We start from the raw sequence: 20,236 nt of genomic DNA, 5'->3' as shown, positions 1-20,236 counted from the left end.
TGGTAGTTTCTTAGATGCTTCCATGTGTTTTGAAACTTCATTTGGTAGGTTGAATAGGAGGAGGAGGAGTCTGTTTCCCTCTTCTCTCACTTCCTCTGTGCCTACTGGCCTGGTATAATAATTTTAAGGTTATGTCTATCTGGCTCTCTGGGTCGCTAGCACAGAACCAGGTTTAAGAATAGCATTATTTTTTAAAATCCTGTTTTCTTAGGTACATGGGCAAGCCCATACTGTAGCAACTGAAGTTCTGGTTGCTTATACATCCTTCTATCCAGAAGGCAGCCCAAAGCCAAAGTCCCAGATGATGGTCAGTGCTGGCCCAGGTGATGGAGAACAATGTGGAAGAAATTGAGGTGCTCAGAGCACAGGACCATGTGGCCCCTCCCATCTCTCCACCCCCAGGCTCTTTTATCAGCCTAGGAGAACCACCCCAGACTCTCCGTCAGAGCCCAGCTCCAGGCCCTGCCTAGCTGGGAGCCCTCTTATCCCTTGAGCTACAGAAGCCAAACTCCCAGCCTCTCTGCTCCTCCTGCCAGCAGACTTCAGTCCATTGAGCACTTTGAGATTTATTCCATTCCGATCCATCACAACGTTTAGGTTCCTTCCCTCTGTCCCTTTCCTCCATTCCTTCCTTGCTTTTCTCCTTCCTTCCTTCCTTCCTTCCTAGCAATATGATTTTGGCCTTTTCTTTTCACATGGGGGTTTTTTCAATAATTATATGTTCAGGAAAGTATAAGTCCAAAGAGCCATTTGGACAGAAAACCTCCTGCATGGAAGCATATAAAGGCGAAAATCCTTCAAATTCAATCTTATAATTTTGTCTGCTTATTATCATCCTGAATTATTTTTCTTTAGTGTATTTCCTCATATGTTGGTATGGAGAATGTATTAAACTATTAATATATATGGCCAAGATTATCACCTATGAGAAGGGACGTTGACCTTTTATAGCGAGGAAGCAGAGTTTGTCATTGACCTCCAACTTGTCCACGCCTTGATTGCCACCTATCACACTACACACTCTCCTAAGGCAGCTTTGGTCTGGTGATGATTACAGTAGAAGGAAACACCATTCCTGTAGAGTCGTGGCAATGACCATGGTCCTGAAATATCATGAGCCCTGAGAACAACTGTTTCTCTTAATCCTGAATTCAGAAGTGGCTCCTTTGCAAACTTTCTGTGGAATTCCAAAGAAGGTGATGGAGGAGGTGGAAATAGGGACGTGGGAGGTGGGGGAATGGAGAGAAGTGGGCAGAGCTGTTGGAAAGGACTGACTGCTGAGATTGGCGGGGGGGGGGGGGGCGGAGGGAGTTTGTTTGGACATCATTTCCATATATCCAAAGAACCAAACAGAACCCAGAGCTAACCCTGTAGCTTTCATCAATCATTTTTTTAAAATCCTATGATGATTCTGGGAGTTCATTTTTCATTTTTGCTCTGGGAAGGTGGGAAGGGCGGTGGGGGCAGGGCATGCATTTGACCACTTTTCCCACGCCTCTTCCTCAATTTTGTTTGAGGTTAGGGGACATTTTCCAGAGAAATTGAAATCCATTCAATTTCTAACCCGGTCCAATAAATGCTGTGCATAATTTGGAGGATGTCCCTTCCTCCTAGAATTCCTGGTTCTTCAAAAGGAGTTTGTTTATTGAACTTCTGCCACATGCTGGAACTGTGCTAGGTACTGGGGTACAAAGCAGAGCAGATGCATTCTCTGCTCTCGAGGACATCATAGCTCCAGTGGGGAGACACACACAAGCAGCTTCAGATGGTATGCTCTCCTTTCCCCTCCTGATTACAAAAGCCAATAAAAGGCACGATGGAGCCATGAAAGCACCAGGGAGGGGCCTCCGAGTCTTCCGGGGACAGTGGGGGGAAGCACCACTTGCTCAGTTTGCTAGGATGGGCAGGCAGCGGGGAGGAGAGGGTGACATTGCATAGACACAGAGACCGGATCCTTTACAACCTTGTGTGAGTACAGTCCTAGCACACCTACACGCAGTGCAAAGCCACAGAATGGTCATGAGCAGGGAGGACTCGATCCATTTGGGATCAAAAGATCATGCTGTTTTGCAGGATGGTTTATAAAGACTGCAGTTGCAGGGCTCGGAGGCAGGGAATGTCACAGAAGCTGTTGCTCTAGTTGGAGTAAAGAGCTGAAGTGTCCCCAGAAAACACCAGGACACTGTGTACTAAACGTGAAAGGAGTCAAACGTGAAAGGTCACCTATTGAATTCTTCCATTTGTGTAAAATACACAGAACAGGGAAGTTCATAGAGAAAGAAAGCAGATTAGCTGGCAGTCAGGGGCTGGAGGGGAGAGGGAAATGGAGAGAAACTGCTTAATAGTAATGGGACTTCTGTGAGGAGTGATGAACACATTCTGGAACTGGACAGAAGTGGCAGTTGTATAACATAGCGAATGTTTGAAATGCCACTGAATTGTTCGTTTTAAAAGGTGAATATTGTGCTATGTGAATTTCACCTCAGTTAAGCACACATACACACGCACCAGCATCCTGAGCCTCAGAAAAGACAGTGGACTGTGACACAGACCTGGGTTGGAATCCTATAGCTCTGCCAGGATGCAGCTGTGAGACCCAAAGCCTGCCTGACACTTAACCTTTAATAAGTGTAGTCTCCTATCTGAGGAGAACCTATCTTGTGTGACAGCAGTGAGAATTCACTGAAATTATGCTAGTACAGTGCATTTCACCACGTTGGATGCACAACCTGACAACAAGCTCTAAGTAAGGCTTATTGTTAGATCTTTAGGTATAGCTCCGTGGTAAAGTACTTGCCTAGCATGTGTGAGACCCTGGATCCATCCTCATCACCACGAGGGGGGAAGAAAAGCTTATTGTTAAAATTATTACCTGTATTATCCTCAAAGACAACTCTGAATTTATTCAACTACTTTTATTTTAGGTCTCAGGTATTTTTTAGGATATACTGATTTAGATGAATATCAGCTAATTGGCTTTCTTTGGCTGAGTTTCGTCATGAATTTTCGCATTGCAGAGAACTTGGTCAATATTAAAAAGAAATGTGAACTTCTGTCCACAAAAGTATGAGCTTCAGTAAGTCCACAGCAGATATCACTGAGTGAAACTAGTCTATGCCCATGGCAGGTAGCACTGGAACTCATGGGCTTTACCTTAGATGGAGACTCAGAATCCTCCACACAGTATTCTGGGGAGTCTGTCAGTCAGAGTTGGGTTGCAAGATGATACCCATCTACCATCTCTTATGATAATAATTTGTTTCTCTTGGAGAGGTACATGTAACCAACAAATCTCAGTGCTGAGCATATATATTTTGTTCCTGAAGCATCTATAAAGCCAGTAAATCACTGGGCATTACAGAAATTTCCCACCTTTAGTATTGTGCAATATGTTTTGAAGGGAGAATTTAGCATAAACCTTTAGTACTTTATACATATTTAAACAAACAAAGAAAGGAAGGGAGGGAGGTACAGTATGACCTTAGATACAATACTAATTACAATACTAATACCTAATATTCTCCTGATGTTCTACCGTATTCAAAGGTATTATGAGCCTCACTGGTAGGTGGGTGTTATTATCACCACCAGCTTAGGAAGCAGAGATTTGGAATATCAAATGACTTAAGGTGCTGTAACCAGCCAGTCATGCATGTATTGACATCCTGGGTTGCTATAATAACTATCGCAAACTGAGTGTTTGGAGGCTGGAAGTTCAAGATCAAGGTGTTAGCAGGACATGCTCCCTCTGAAAGCATCAGGGAAGGATCCACTAAGGCCTCTCCTAGTTTCTGGTGGTCCCTTGGACTGAGACATTGTTACACTAGTCACCGCATGATGTTCTCTCTATAGGTCTGCATCCAAATCCCCTCTTTTTATAAGGACACTAGTCATATAGGATTGGGATCCACCTTACAGCAGTATGACCTCATCTTAACTAATTATATCTTCAAGGGTCCTGTTTCCAAATAAGGTCACATTCTGAGATACTGAATTAGTCTTCAACATATGAATTTTAAGGGGGCACAGTTCAAACCATAACATGGGTGATCAAAGCCAGACTTTCTGTGCTTTTACTGTGTGTGAAACATTGTTTTAGCCGAAGGGTTCAAATTGCTGGACTCTCTTAAAGGCAAGACTTCCCATTACTCACTCTAATATCTCCTTTTCATAAGATTCTTTTTTCAAAAAAAAAAAAAAGTTCAATAGCCCTCATATAAAAAATCAGTTATGATTTTCCTCATGCATTAACCTGACATAATAGCTAAATATCATGTACTTAATGACCTCATGAAATCCTGAATTAAAAAACTAAGAAATTAACAGAAACCACACACATACCCAAAAGTAAAAGGAAGACCAAGAGATTCTATGACAACTTACCATATTTAAAATAGATGCTGTAAATTTTGAATCCATTACACACACACACACACACACACACACACACACACACACACACAGAGCCCTTCCTTCATTAGAGCCCACGGGCTATAACTGATATTTTTATCCCTGCCAGAAATTATCAGCGGACTGAAAGAATGGGATACTGGTGATGTGGTGATGTGAGCATTTTCCATTTTTAATTGAAATTCTAACTGATCCAGAGCCAGATTTCCTTCTGTGCCACAGCCTGCGGAAGCAGCCTGGGAAACTCAAGCAGTCAGGGAGTGGAGGAGCGCGGAGTCCTATGGAAACAGGCGAACATCGCAGCACTCAGGAGAAGCCCAGGAGAGATGTCCACACAGTCACTCCACCTTGTCCTTACTGCCAGTCTCTCCCAGGCCACAGATCATCCTTGGTGGGGGTCATGACTGACCCTCCTCAGGACCCTCTTCATGACCCCTTGAGCCCTACAGGCTGTCCTTCCAGACTCATGTCTCTTTGGAGAGCACCACCATCAGATGTTATTCATTATCACCATTTGATAATGTCCCTTTCATAATAAAATGCTCACCATGAGCATCTGCTGGGCTCTTAACTCTGTATCTCACTTGGTTCTCGCAGCTCCCCCATCAAGTGACTTGATACAGAATGCTGTCTCTTCACAGCAGTGGGAAAGGAAATGGATGCCAGGACCCTGGGGGGCAGAACCACAGTGCTGGCAACTGTGGAAGGAGACAGCAGCCACAGAAGGAAGAGGGAGACCCGACTCCAGTGATCTCAGGCTCCTTAGAAAATATATGTTGGAGAGATTCAGAGCACAGGACCTGAAGGCAGAGTATATTCTAGCACTGTCATTTGGGTTTTTTTTTTTTTTTTTAATGGTTCTGGGGATTAAACTCAGGGGTGCTCTACCACTGAGCTACATCCCAAGCCCCTTTGATGTTTTATTTTCAGACAGGGTCTCATTAAGTTGCTGACACTGGCTTCAAACTTGCTATCCCCCTACCTCAGCCTCATGAGTAGCTGGGTTTATAGGCATGTGCCACCACTCCTGGTACTTCTTAGATATTTGACATGAAACAAGTTACATAACTTTTCTGAGTTTCAGTTTTCTCATCCGTAAAATGGGTCTAATAAATGTATAATAATAGCACTTGGGATTAAGATGAAGTCTGTATGTGATAGAGTTGCAGCCAATATTGTATTATGTGAAACTGTCAGAGGGTCTTAGGGTAAGGAGACTTATTCCTTCCACCCAATTAAAAATGTAAGGGTTCTGGAGTTTCCTGCAAGAATGGGAATTTCTTGAACATGAAGTACACTACGAAGTGAAGAATAATCTTGTAATATCAAGAGCAATTCCCCAGCGTCTTAATCAGAGAGGCATAAAGAAGAGTTGGAAAAAATGTTCCCACAAGCTGATAAGTTTGGAGGATCTGTACTGGACTATCCGTGAGGCCAATGAGAGACCAAGAAGTGAACCACTGCCTTGTCCTTATGGAGAGGCTGTACACAGGATCCTGGGACATAGACAGAAGGACACTGACCTCTCAGGTCCTCTCTGTGAATATGCTGCTGCTGACCTCCTGCCTCCTGAGAACCAACCCAAGGACTGCAGTATCTCCATTTTCCTTGAGGAGCCGCTCTGGGTCCCTCCATCTGTGATCTTCGTGGAGGATCCTCAGGTACCTGGATGGGAGTCCTGGAACATGGATCCTGCATGGACAATTCCATACATGCTTCCTGCCATTTTCCCAGGGAAACTCCACCCAGCAACAGACCAGTACGCCTCTGTAACTGGTGATTTTTTCCTTTTTCTATTCAATTGAATGAGAATAAAATGTGAAATTAAATGAAAAAAAAAAAAAAAAAGAATGTAAATGTTGCCACTCCAACAGCCACTATGGCTCATGAGGTGCCCTTAGGAGTGGAATAGCATGAGGGCAGGAGCCCAGTGGCTGCTCTAAGGGACTGCCACACCACATGTGGCCTAATTCCTTTATGTATTCCTTTATGTATTCCTTACTTTATGTAAGGGAAAAAGTAAAACTCAGTCCATTTCATGCCACTGACAGTTGAGGTTTTCCATCACATATAGCCTTGATCTGGGCTTGGGACATAGCTACCATTACATGGGGATGATATTAAATGATGTCGTGGGATTTTAAGAACCCAGTGACTGGAGAGAATAGCACCAGGCATGAGGAAGTTACTGATGTTATTGTTATTTTCCAGGTTCTGATATCATTTAATTCTTACTGCAACTCTCCTCTCAGCCCCAATTTCACAAATGTGGACTGAGGATCAGGAGGTTGAGTAGCCCTCCCAGGGGTGCGTAGCCAGAAAGAGGCACAGCTGGATGCACACACTATAGCTCCATCCATGCACAGAGGCCTCTCCCTGATGGTGACCCAGGTGGCACTCTAGTGAGAGCCCCACATGTGCCACCAGGCCTGTGTGTGCAAACACACAGTGCAGAGGTCACTGTCTCTTCTGTTTATATCCATGACTGACTCTTTTTGATGCACGTTATGAAAATCAAGTGCAATTTTTAAAAAAGAAGAAAGAAAAGTCAGTACGGGGAAAATGGTACACGATGTCACTTCAGAGCCCACAGCACAGCCACAGAAGTTAGCTACCATGACAGGCCATGAGCACTAATGCGAAATCTGTGACACAGGCTGCAGATCTGGTTCTTGCAAAAGCCCACCCAGCACCTACCAGGAAACAAACAATGTGCTGCCTGGTGTCTGCAGCTCTCAGTTTACTCTTTTAGGTATTTTGGGTGAGGCCAAAACTCTCATTTCTCTGGCACAGGTACAGTTCCTTGGAAGACAGAATGTTCTAGAAATATGTGGACGCTGCACCATTTCAAGCTTCAGGTCATACTGAGTTACCTCTTGGTTTGCACTCTGAGAAAACCAGATCATATTCGCTGACTGTATATGTGAGATCAAATCAGGCCCAACACTCAGTGTGCTTGATGATCTATTAGTTCATCTAAGTTAGAGGCTCTTCTGGGAAGTATAAACTTGAAACTCATTGCTTTATTTGTTCTCATGAAGAGAAAAAAAAATTCCAATTTTTAAAAATGAAAAAGGAGATAAATTACATTTATAAGCGTATTGATTGATATTTGTTAATAGGGTAGAGGAGAATTTGGGGGTTTTTAGAATTTTGTTTTAAATTTTGAGCTTCTCTGTGAGTTTTTATTAATTCACGAATTCCCTGTAGCTCAAGAGATGCTAATTAATTCAAGAAGCCATAATAGCTAATCATTGGCTAAATAAATCTAAAATGGAGAGTGTGTCACTGGAGATACCACTGCTCATTTTAATTAAAGCTACCAATTTGTGAAGTAATGTAAATAAAGGTTATTGTATCCTTCTACTCCGGGAGGGATTAACCCTTTGCATGGCCTCCTGAGAATCCAGAAAGACGTAAAAAGCCAAGAATTTTTGTGGGACTTAATAAATTACTGGGTTAGGATTTTTATCAGTGCAAGCCTGTTGTTTGCTGACATTATAAAGCCACATGGAATTAAGCAACCTTGAAACACAGAATGGAGAGGCACAGAGCTGAGGAGTGTTGCCTTGAGGGAAATATAATCCATGCCAAGGAAACAGACGCCCCAAATGGTGGGTTTCATCAACCCCCAGGTCTACAGAGAATGCGAGTGTCCCAGTCTCACGATTGACAGCAGAGATCAGATAGCTCCCTCTCGGAAAGAGGGACCTGTGCACTGGCCACTGATGAAGCATAGGGAACACTATCCCCACACAGGGCACCTCTGCACACTGAGTACTTCAAGATGAAGGAAATCAAGAAAACTGCAGAAGCTGGAAGGTCACCCTGACCCCCCACCTGCTCTCTATGGAACCTCATGTGACAGGTGTCCTGCCCTCTGCCTGGAGGAACCTTCACTGTGAGGCCCAAAGAAATATGAACAGGCAGGTCGTGCCAAGTTCCCCCCTGGTTTATTACCCTTTTTGTCAGTCATACCTCTGCACTATTCTCCAATCTTACTCAAACACAACCTCGAAAATATAGATTTTTTTCCCCTAAGTCTTTGGGCCTTCATTTCTGAAGGTTCCCTTGTCACCTAACTTACAATAAATAAATTTGTTATGCTTTTCTCTTGTTAATCTGTCTTTTGTTATAGGGGCGTCAGTCATGAACCTTGCAATGAGTGAGGAAAAGATACCATTTTTTCTCCCCTACACTGCTCAAGTGAGTCACCCCAAGAAAGCAGTTTATGTGTGGATGATCATATAGTGTCATCGTTAAATCCAAAGCTGAGCTGGAGTGATGCTCTTGGAGGATTTGCCCTTGACCAAGGGAAATCCATCTTTATTGTCTCCCTAATCTGCTCAAAAACCATTGATGATGAAGTCCTAAATCAAATTCCTAATAAAATCCCAAAAGTTTTAGAGGCAAAATCAGAATACGGCTCACAATACCTTTCGACCAATGATGAGGAAAGTATTTTTGTCGTTTAGTCCAAAGGCCCAAACTTAGTTTGAAGGTAAGAAAGGGGTGGGGCGGGCGGAGCATTGGGACCAAGATGGAGTTTACAAAATGAAAATTATTGTTATCTTATCAAAAGGCTACTTCTGAATGGAGCCTCCTGACAAAGCAGAAGTCTGGCTGGTACTTGAACCAGATAAACTTGTTATGCAAATAGCTTTAGCCATAGGGGAAAGGGCTGATAATGAAATTGCTACAAAGCCAACTGCACATTTATAGAGGTGACAAAAACATCAGGCAGGGTCCTAGCATAGGGATGAAAGCAGTGCAGAATTTATGTGAGCATCGTGTTTAATTTATCATAACTAAGCTGTCAGGAGTCATGCTTTGACAAATGCATAACTAACACATATAAATGAGTCAATTATCACCAACAACCAAAGGTTCAGAACCAAACAGGGTAACCGTTTTTTTTTTTTTTTTTTTTTTTTTTTTTGGTCTTTTTTTTTCTTTTAAACCCCAAGACAGGTTTGCTAATGGGATTTTAGACTTTAAAAATATATCTCCTGTTTCCAAATAAGGAGGTAAGAAGCAAATCTGAAAAACACTCAGCCACATCCAGCGTTGGTGCTACCTTGCTTTGGCGGCCCTTCTGATGTCTGCGCGCCTGCGCTCACGCCCTGTCCACGCTGCCGTAATCACTAGACTGCAGCCAGCCCGACCCATTCAGAACCCTGCAGCCCATGAGATGTCACCCAGGTCCTTTGGTGAGAAATAACCAGCATAAACTGAGAAAGTCCTAAATGACCAAACAGACCTGCAGGGTCTGCAGTTTACATGGGGACAAGGTATCAAAGGTTTTAAAACTGTTAAGAAATTTCTAGTCCTGTTTGTTCTTTAGAGAGAATCAGTTCTGTGTACCTGCATACAATGCTCTGTGGCTTGGTCTACAGAGGGAACTGAAGTAATTAGGTGAATAATTCAGGTTAGAGATAATTTTCCTAAAATTGCCAGATAATCATCTTCCCTGCCCCGTCTCTCCAAAAATGAAAAGCTTATAATGTGAAGGCTCTAATCCTCCACCCTTCTTTTCCAGTATGAGCAAGGTAAGTAGAAAAGCAAACCAAAGCTCTCTCTTTAAATAGACATTTCAAACCCAGGAAGTGCCATTGTTTATATTTAATTAGGGATTTGAATTAATACAATGAAATGTCTTTGGGTCCGAGTGATTCAGCTAGGGTAGGCAACCTCATTTACAAAACTGGAGGAGATTATTTGGAAATGGTGGGCAGGTTTTTGACATAAAGATATGAAAGATCCCCAATCTTGAGGGATATTCCTAAAAATATTGTAGAAGGAGAATTCATGGTTGAAAAATCTAAGATGTTATAGGAAAAATAGAATTGTGGGGCTGAGGTCAAGGAAGACTCTGTGAACATCTATAATATATTCACTAATAGGGCTGGGGAGATAGGGCCCTGGGTTCAGTCCCCAGCACCACAAAAAAAAAAAAAAAAAAAATTTAAAATAAAAAAATATATTCACTAATAAAAAACAATAAAGACAACTTATTCGAGAAAGAGAAGATTGAGCCAGGTGTGGACGTACATGCCTATTATCCCAGTGACTCAGGAGGCTGAGGCAGGAGGCTCACCATTTAGCGAGGCCAGCCTGAGCAATGGTCTCAAAAATAAAAAGGGCTGCAGTTGTACCTTAGTGTTAGAGTGCCCCTGAGTTCAATCCCCATACCACAGGGAAAGAGGGAGGAACAGGGAGAGGGAGGTGGAGAAGGGGAGGGAGAGAGAGGTATTATTGTTTTGCCATAGGAAATAGCAGGGTGGGGAGGAACTTCTATATTGCCTATAGCTCTAAAAGCCCCAACCCTGCCATCAATGATGTATCTGAATTGTCAAATCCATCCAAGCAATAGCATAGTTGGTTTAAGTACACAAACTTACTCTTGAAAAAGTAAATTGAAGCCAGACTTCTGAGAGTCAAATCACATTTTAGAGGCATCAGGAAAACTTGGAATGGGAAGGTGCATCAGTGAATGTGTAATGGATTTTTCTAGGCCAGTACCTTAGGAAGGTCAATCAAGGGTATCTGTGTGCAGCAACAGAATGAAAAGGAAAAGTGTTTGGATCTGTCCTTGCCAACAAAATCACTGGAACCTTAGCTCCCAGATTTCTTTCTCTGGGGTGGTCTGAAATGAGGCCCCAAGCCAAGAGGATACAGTTCCCTCTTCCTCGTGAGATTCCCAACCCTCAGGAAGGGGCCCTTCCTCTGCTCCCTGTGAGCATCATCCCACCTGCAGGTATCTGATGTCCCTCCCACCCTGTCCTGACATTCCCACCCTGACTGTAGCTGATCCTGGTATATTCTGTAGACAGAGCAAAAATGTCAGAGTGGGGTTAGAGGGCAAGGGCATGTCCTCCGCCCCTGACCTTCACCTTCACAGTCGCATTCCAACAAGCCTCTCTTGGTAGAGTTCTTTTCCACTCGCCTCTCCTGAGGAGTGTGGCACAAGTCCAGACAAGCATACAATTTCAGGGACCCTGATCTATATTGCATTTGAAATGGAAATGAAATACAGGTCTACAGCTCTTATTCAAACCCCTTGGGGCCAAATAAATTTCATCAAATTTTAGATAGGTAAACTGGTACATTTACTGTATATTATATAACACCCCCAGAAGGATCTGGGGCAGCACTCTGTAATCAAATACTAATATATCTGCAGCAAAATACATGAATATTCACACTAAGTAAGACAAATAATGACTATAAATAGCCTCACATCAGTTCAGGTCATGTGTTGCCACCAAATTGGTTCATATAAGGTCAGGTTTTGCTGCTAAATGACTCAACTGTGAAATAACTTTGATTTTTCAGAGCTCTTTGGATTTGGGGATTGTGGATAAGGGATTATAGAGCTACACTGTGATTAAGGAAGATGATTAAGACATCCAGTTTGATTTGTTGCCCAGAATCTTGACAGACACTAAGTCTGTCCATTGGCAAAAATGAGAAGAACATGAGTTGACCTTCTCTACTTAGTGTTTATCAGTTATTTGGTCACTTCATTTCTCCTCCCACAACCTCTGAGAAACTTGCTTGATACACTAGGTGCTGAGGTACCTCTTCCCAGCTCCCGCACTTGGGCATGGCTTACAGTATCTGATCCAGATTCCTAGCCCACAATTCAGCAGATCCCATCTTGAGAACTTGTGACCTCTCCAGCAGACTTAGTGTCTTCTGCAGATTTGGAACCAATGTGGTCCCCTTCCAAGGCCAGGCCCACAATCCCAGCACTGAGCCACCCTGCTGGTGTACTGTTGGTTCTGTGTCTTAGAACCAGTAAGTCTTGCCTGGTGGCATAGCACCCACCAGGATATCACACCATCAACTCGGTTCTCATCCTGCTCTCTATGACCTGAGTATGGACTAGGGGGTCTCAATGTGGTATCCCAGGCCCAAGTTCTATTTTGTCCCCTGATCATCTCAGAAACTAGAGCTGTCTCTGTGCCACAGATCCTAGAGCCAAGTCCAACACGCAAGCAGCAACACCTGCTAGAGACCATTAACCTCTGTCTTCTCTCTGGTCCTGGTCCCAGGGTGAACATCAGATTGTTAGATGCTGAGTCTCTTCTCTCATTGAACATGACATGTTGATAATATTTGGCCCATGACAGAGCAAGTTCTCAGATAAATGTGACCCATATGTTCAAGGGACTGATTATAACCGAGTCAAATGGAACTCCTTATTTTTCAGATCCTGCAGAGGCATCTTCTGTCACTCACTGGAACAAATCCTACATAATAATGTGCTCTTAGGCATAGCCACTTCCAGCACGAAGTAAATCCCGCAACTTGGATTTCTCCGATCGTTGTCTAAGGCCTTGCTAGATAAGCAATTTTCAGAGGAAGAAATACTCACTGTGAAATAAAGTGGTTGAATTCCTCACACCATTTTTCTGGATGCAGTAAGGTAGGAGGAGGATTTCTAAAAAACAAAAGCAATTTTTAAAAAATTAAAGTTCAGCAAAAGGCAAGATGTCAACTTGTCTTTATTGACGTCCTTCTAAATCGCTGTAATAAAATCTGGTTTTTCTCGGGTGGGAGTCATTCATTAGTGGTAACTTATCAAGTGCTGGCGCCTGCTCCTGTGGTCACTCCTTTTCATTTACTGAAGGCCTAACCATGTCCCCTGCTTTCTCGGCACCTGTGAGAGTCACACAGCTCAGGGACATTCTGCAGCAGCGGTCACTCTAATGAGGGGTGAGGCAGACGCCCAAGCCATTAGAATGCAGAGGGTTACCAGGGCCATGAAAAAGCTATAAACATAGTGCTAGGGGCTTTAGAGAAATAGACTTTTAATTGTATAGGATTTCCAGATCATTATGGTACCATTTGGATTAATTATGATGCATCCAAAGTGTATTCATAAATGCATCCATCACATTTTTAACCATTTCCTTGTTCCAACTTCTGCAGGAGGCCCTGGAGAAAGCAGATCAGTCCAAAGAACATTCCAGATTCCAAGAGGCTCCTGGGAAGAGAGGGAGACTGACATGTTCTATTCCCAATTGTTGGAGTCCCAGAGAATGAGAGAACTGCAGAAAAACCCTCAGGTAACCAGACCACCTCCTAGTGAGAAAGCAGAAAAAAGGGAAGAGCCCTGAATGTAGCAGAAATTTTACCCCAAAGAGATTTAATTTTAAAACAGAAGGGGCTATGTTACTTTTAATTGATAGTATTTTTTTCTAGTCATTAATGGAAATAGGAGCTTGTGGGTGAGTCAAGTTAAGTAAATAAAGAAAGTAAAATTTCTGCACATCTAAACTATAACTGCGAATTTTAAACCGTTATATGTAATCTGTGTTATCACCTGGGTTCTAACTGCTTCCCAAAGCCACAGAGTGCTCAGCTCCAACAAGCAGAGAAATGGTTTAACACCAGGAATTACCAGAATAAAAATAAAAACTGTGATTCCAATTTGCCTCTCAGTATCTAGTCTCTTCTCATATTGTGTGTGTGTGTGTGTGTGTTTGTGTGTGTGTGTGTGTGTGTGATTTATCCCAGGAGCACTTTACCACTGAGTTATATCTGAGGTCTTTTTTAATTGTGAGACAGTCTTGCTAAGTTGTTGAGGCTGGCCTCAAACTTGTGATCCTTCTGGGGCAGGTTCCCTAGTAGCTGAGATTTAGGCATGTTCCTCCATGCCTAGCATCTCTGCATTTCTTTTGGCACAGTTTTTATTTTGACACATTGCTGACATAATAAAGATTATAATTTCTTGAGTCGCTTGCCACTAAATGTGGCTACCTGACTGAGTTCTGACTAACAAAGAAGTAAAATTATTGTGCAGTATTTTCAGAAACTTTCCTTTAAAAAAAGAGAGAGAGAGATTTTATTCTTTTTCTTCCTTTTCTCGCATTCTGGAGCATGGAGGTGATGGCTGGAGCTAGAGCAGTCATTGTAGACATGAAACAAACTTGAAAATAAAAGCTCTGAGCTGAGTTTGGCAGAGAGGATAAGGAGGAAACTGAAATCGTGATGTCATTACAAAGCTTCCTCATGGACTCTAGATTGCTTCTCCCTAGTCTTCCTTAAAAGGAGAGAGAAAAAAGTTTTCACCGTCTTTAAGCCAGTGTTATATGCAGCTGAGCCTAATCTTGAGTCACATATTGTTTCAGGGTAATATCCTACCCTAAGAGTAGAATACAATCTGATAAGTGACGTATCAGAAGCACAAGTGCAAAGATATGTAGAAGCATAATTAAGGGCTGCTTACCCAATTTGGGGAGTTCCAGAAGACTTTATAAAGAAGATGAACTTAGCTGACCCAGGAAAATTATGTTGGATCTTTCAAGTTAGGGAAGGCAAAGGAAGCCATTCCAGGTTTAGAATGCAGCATGCATCAAGTCACAGAGGTATTTTTAAAAAGTCTAGCAGTTTCAAAGAATGTGAGTAGTTTTTTGAGTATTTTTTTTTGTATTTTATTTTGTATTTTTGTATTTTGTGTTTTATTTAGAGACAGGGTCTCACTGATTGCTTAGCGTCTCTCTCTTGCTGAGGCTGACTTTGAATTGGCAGTGCTCCTGCCTCGCCTCCCAAGCCACTGGAATCGTAGGCATGCTCCACCATGCCAAGCAAAGAAGATGAGTACTTTTGAGGTTAGACTTGCACTTTGCTTGATCATCTCTAGTTTTCTGCTGCTTCCATCCTCACGGAGGTGGGTTCTGCAGGTGAGAGCTGCAGAAGCAGCCCACTGGCTCAGAGCTTCACTTACCCCCGGTAGCTCACGTGACCACGGAGTCCTTTTCCGACAGACTGGACAGACTTGACTGCAATAACACTAGTGGGCTCAATGCCAGTCGCCCTCTGGGACCCCCAATAATTAGGTGAAGAATGTGCCTATCTTCCTTTTTACTCGGGAGCCTCCTGGTGTCTGGGGCACCATTTTGGCTGTTTTGCTTTCTCCAGTCAAGCAAGGAGGGGTGTCTCTCCACCACAGTTGAAGAACACCCTGGCAAGGGTCCAGTGAGCAGCGGATGGCAAGGGTCTGCTGTGGCACAGGAACACCTTAACTTTATGGTTTTAGTCTGTTCCCCAGCAAGGAACGTGGACAAGGGCCACTGCTGAGGTTTGGGCCTCAGGACAGTGGTATCATGTCACCACTCAGTCCAGTCACCCTCGTGGCAAGGAAACGAATTCGCTGAAGCTGAGCATCATCAGAATTTGGTTAGAGAAGCTCATTTGCTCTCCAGGATTCCCTGCCTTCCTGGAGCCCATCACACTGTGGCTCATAAATCCAGATCTTGTGACAGATTCTTATCTGCGTATAACAAAAACCAGTAGGAGGGCAGTGGTGGTGGCTCAGTGGTACAGTGCTGGCCTAGCACGTGTGAGGCACTGGGTTGGATCCCAGCAACACATAAAAAAACTAAATAAACAAAATAAAGTATCATGTCCATCTATAATTAAAAATATTTAAAAAAAAAACTAATAGGAATTTTGAAGACTTGATAGTACTTTCTTGGGTCTGGCAATAAAATTTCTAGTTCTCTCTTGGAATCCAGAAAGGTCACAATATAGTAACACTGTCACCTCTTCAGTTCTGCCAACCCTGCAAATGTAGCCCTACCCAGAGGGTCTCTCTTTAAGAGAAGGTGAGACGCAAAATTCAGAGCCAGTGACTGTGACCCAGGGACTTCTTATGCATGAGGGTGGCCTGCAGATGGATGAGTGACTGGAAGGCCCACACAGCACAATGAGCAGCTCTCGTTTGGATAATGTTGAGAAAATACAAGACCACAGAGATTGCCAGTGACTCTGAAGGAAGATGACTATATGCAGTTTGGGTTTTGCCTACCTGGACTTTAGTCCTACAGTTTAGATCCTCAATGCCTATAATGATGGTTCCCTGCCACAGACAGCATTAGGGCCACATGAGGCTAAGAGTGAGGGGTGAACCTACAATCTTTCTATTTTGATGTAATCCTGTATCCAGCAAATACAATGCAGGTAAAGTCAACCTTCCTGCCCCCAAAGCCTGAGCTGTCAGACTGGATTCATTCCAGTTCCTGAAATAGAAAAATAGCTAATTGGACCATGATGGGCACCTGGCCTCAGGACAGCCATCCTAACTTAATCTAGTGACCCGTGCCACATTGTGACTCCGTATGATAAGTTGGGTCCACTCCATTCTCCTCAGAAGGTTTTTTTCTTTTTCTTTCTTTTCTCTTTTGAAACTTCAACTGAAAAATACTGAGAGAATAAGGCAGTTTAGAAATGGAAATTGAAACATCCCCAAAGAGGCAGAGAGGCCACAGCACATAACAGAAATGAGGCGTGGGCAAGGTGTGGGCAGAAAATAGGCCGGTAGAGGGGAGGCAAGAAATGTGCCCCAAGGGACAGAGACCCTGCATGGGGAAATCAGGCCAGTGCTTCTTCAGTTTCTTTGGTGAGTGCTTCTCCCATGGGTGCACCCAGTATTATGGACCCCAGGGTCCTGCTGGTAGTCCTGTTCTCTTCCCATTCTACACATTCACCAAGGGCTTGCTGTACGTTAACAGCTGCCTGACCAGCATCTCCTGCCTTGATTTCTTGTCTAACTTTTGACTGGCGCATCTAACTACCTCCTAGCTGGTTCCTGGGGACATCTTAAAGTCAACATATTCACAAACAATCTCAACTCTTTCCTTTTTAGGTGCTGGGGATCAAACCCAGGGCAGGAACCCTACCACTGAGCTGTATCTCCAGATCCACTTTTAATTTTTTTTGGAAGTTTCACATATTTAATATAGAACCAACCAAAACAAGTACTACAGCACCTTCATAACTGAAAAAAATCACATTTCTAGGTAAATATTCTCAACTGTCCCGATAATGGTGACATTTTCAGCTTGACAAGATGACCGAAACCTCGATAACATCCTAAATGTGTAATTCCTTATAGACACAGCTTGATTCTCCTCCAATGTTTCCTCTTGGAGTTATAACTGATTGTTTTTTTTTTTTGGGGGGGGGGGTGTTGGGGGTACCAGGGCTTGAACTCAGGGGCACACAACCTCTGAGTCACATCCCCAGCACAGTGAGAAACCAAATCAAGCGTACACTCCTCGATGGCCAAGAAAAGGCCAAGAGTCAAATCCTTCCTTAAAACTGATTTCAACCTGGTTCTCAAAGTCAGAAACCTGGATTCTACATTCTCTTTACCCCACAACCGATTAGAGAAGGGATAATAGCTGCCCTGAAGAAACACCCCTTCTAACCTACAGTATCTGTTAGTGTGCTACTGCATATGGCAGCAGGAACTTTGTTGACTGATCAAGGTGGAAGACCTAGAGATGGAGAGGTTATTCCTGGGATCTGGATGGGTCTGATTTAATCACCTAAGTCTTTTCAAATGGAAGAGGGGATCAGAAAGAAATTACAAGAGGCAGGAAAGATTCAAAGAATGAAGGAAACAGGACCCTCTATTGCTGCCTTTGAAGACAGGGGTGGTCCATGAGCTAAGGAATGCAGGCAGCACCTGGAAGATGAGGCTGGGCCTCAGCTATACCAAGCAAGAAAACAGGGACCTTAGTTCTACAAACTTGTGGAACTGCATTCTGCTAATGACCTGAATGAGCATTGAACAAATTCTCTGTTAAGCCCTAAGAAAGGAGCACAGCCCAGTTGGCCCTTGATTTTACCCAGTGAGGCCATGTCATATTTCTAACCTAGAGAAATCTAAGATAATAGATTTGTATTATTTTAAACCACTAAGTTTATGACAATTTGTTATGACAATGACAGAGAAAAAATACATCAATCAAGGCCCAGTCCTCTCAATTCTACTTCCTAAATCCCTCTGTCATCGCCCTGCCCCCCTTTCACATCCCCACTGTCACTCCTCCTCTCGTACCCATACTACTCCAGTAGCCTCCTTATTTTTCCTTCTCACCACCTCTTCTCCCTCCCCCAGTTCATCTTGCACTGGTTAGCTGAAATTTCTTTATAACACAAATATGACTTTGTTATTTCCTTGCTCAAAATTCTTCAGTAGATCCACACTATCTGTATAACATGCAACTCCTTTGCATGGTATATGGATGGTCTTGCCCACCTGTCCACCCAATATCACCTCAGATATTTCCCATGCTCACCCAAAGCCACAGTGCACAGAAGGTGTAGCTCCCAAACCCTATTCTTTTTGCTTCAGGGACTTTGCACATGATGTACCTTCAGTCTAAAGTGTTTCCCCTGGCAGATTCCTGCTCCTGCTCCTGCTCCTGTATATCTATAGTGCCTAGCACAGCAGCACTCAGTAACTTTTGCTGAATTAAGTGGCTACATGAATGAATGCACACAAGCATACAACCTGTTGGAAGTCAGAAATATTGCCAGGACAAGATACAACTTGGCTTCCAAAGTAGCATAAAAATTAGATAAAAAATGGAGCAACCCTTTTGGATATGAGCATATCCCAACTAAATTATTTACAGTAAGCAGGGTTTGAGGAACAAGGAAATGGTGACTTGGGTTGGATTTGATAATATACCCTTATCCTTCTACTTAGGAAGCCCAAATGTCTCCAAGCCCTGAACATAGCTAGTCAAATCAGCAAACAAATCATAATTTAAGCCTCGTTATGGACCTTACTGAATATCAGGGCATTATAGATACATGACAGGCTGGAGAAAGAAGGAGTGAAGACCAATAACTGTCACAGGTTGGGTGCTTACCACCCACACAAAGCCCTGTGCCAAGTGCTTCACATACAGGTCACCCAAACACCACAATAGCTGGGCGCAGTAATCTCAGTAGCTGGGGAGGGTGAGACAGGATGATCTGAGTTCAAGGTCAACCCCAACAACTTAGTGAGGCCCTAAGCAATTTGGGGAGACCCTGTCTCTAAAATAAAAAAGGGCTGGGGATGTGACTCAGTGGTTTAGCACCCCTGGGTTCAATCCCTAGTACAAAAAACAAACACACAAAAGAACCACCCCAACAATCGCAAAATATAATAATTCAGTTTCACAAATGGTGAATATGCAACTTAAAAGAAGAAAAATTCTCAAAAACATCCAGCAAAAAGTGGAAGAGTCAGGTTTTGAACTCAGATATTTCATTCTCCAAAGTCTACACATGTCCCTGTTTTCTGTGTTTATTCCATGAAGAGTCTATTTCTTTGGAAGATGAATTAAGACAACACATATGTAAAAACATGACAGAAACCAATTAGCAAGCAACGCCTCAAGAAGGCGCAAAATGAAGTCCTCAAAGATGCCAGCACTCACCAAAGGGATGTGAGCAAAAGATTTCTCCAGGAGGACAAGTTAATTAAGAAAGACTTCCTGGAAGTTGTGCATTTGGGACAGGTCCTGACCAGAGGGGACATGAACAAGTTGGCAAGGGGAGGAGAGTATCAGGGAAGGAGAGGAGGAATACAGACAGGAAGATATAGAGACTGAAATCTAATCATTAATAACTATTAACATACAGTTAAACACTTCAGAATGTGTTCAACAGGAATTCTACTTATTTACTCATAAAAGCAATAAAGCAAGACATTTGAGCGCGATTATCTGTTTGGAGAGTATTAACTACAGCTACAGAGCTGCCATTCTGATTGCAATTAGTAGATCACATTAATGAAGTGAATAGTGAGGCATGTGCTTGTGTCCTGTCCCTCAGTATCACACCCCAGCCCTAGCCAAGGTGGCTTTTCTCCCTAAGTCATATCTTCCATGTTCAAAGTTAATCATTGAAAAAGTGTTTATATTTATTAGTAATGCAGGATTCCATTTTGGTGTAAGAAATTTTCCAACACAGGAACACTGAAAATAAAAAGCAAAATTCCTCTTCACTCCAACACCTAACCCAATCTCCTCCC

The 20,236-nt window shown here is 43.0% G+C and overlaps 1 protein-coding gene across 1 annotated transcript in view; it reads left to right on the top strand.

Annotated features, from left to right (window-relative positions):
- Positions 1-326: 326 nt before the first annotated feature.
- Positions 327-20,236, top strand: part of LOC124979480 (putative uncharacterized protein MSANTD5) — a 40,345-nt gene continuing 20,435 nt past the window's right edge. Inside the window, exons 1-4 of the mRNA XM_047543866.1 lie at positions 327-441; positions 5,659-6,186; positions 8,549-8,616; positions 9,950-9,959. Of these exons, the coding sequence (XP_047399822.1) occupies positions 327-441; positions 5,659-6,186; positions 8,549-8,616; positions 9,950-9,959 (721 nt within the window). The remainder of the gene's footprint in view (positions 442-5,658; positions 6,187-8,548; positions 8,617-9,949; positions 9,960-20,236) is intronic.

This window comes from Sciurus carolinensis, chromosome 3 (genome assembly GCF_902686445.1).
Source record: "Sciurus carolinensis chromosome 3, mSciCar1.2, whole genome shotgun sequence".
Taxonomy (NCBI): domain Eukaryota; kingdom Metazoa; phylum Chordata; class Mammalia; order Rodentia; family Sciuridae; genus Sciurus; species Sciurus carolinensis.
This window is presented reverse-complemented; position numbering and strand designations above follow the sequence as displayed.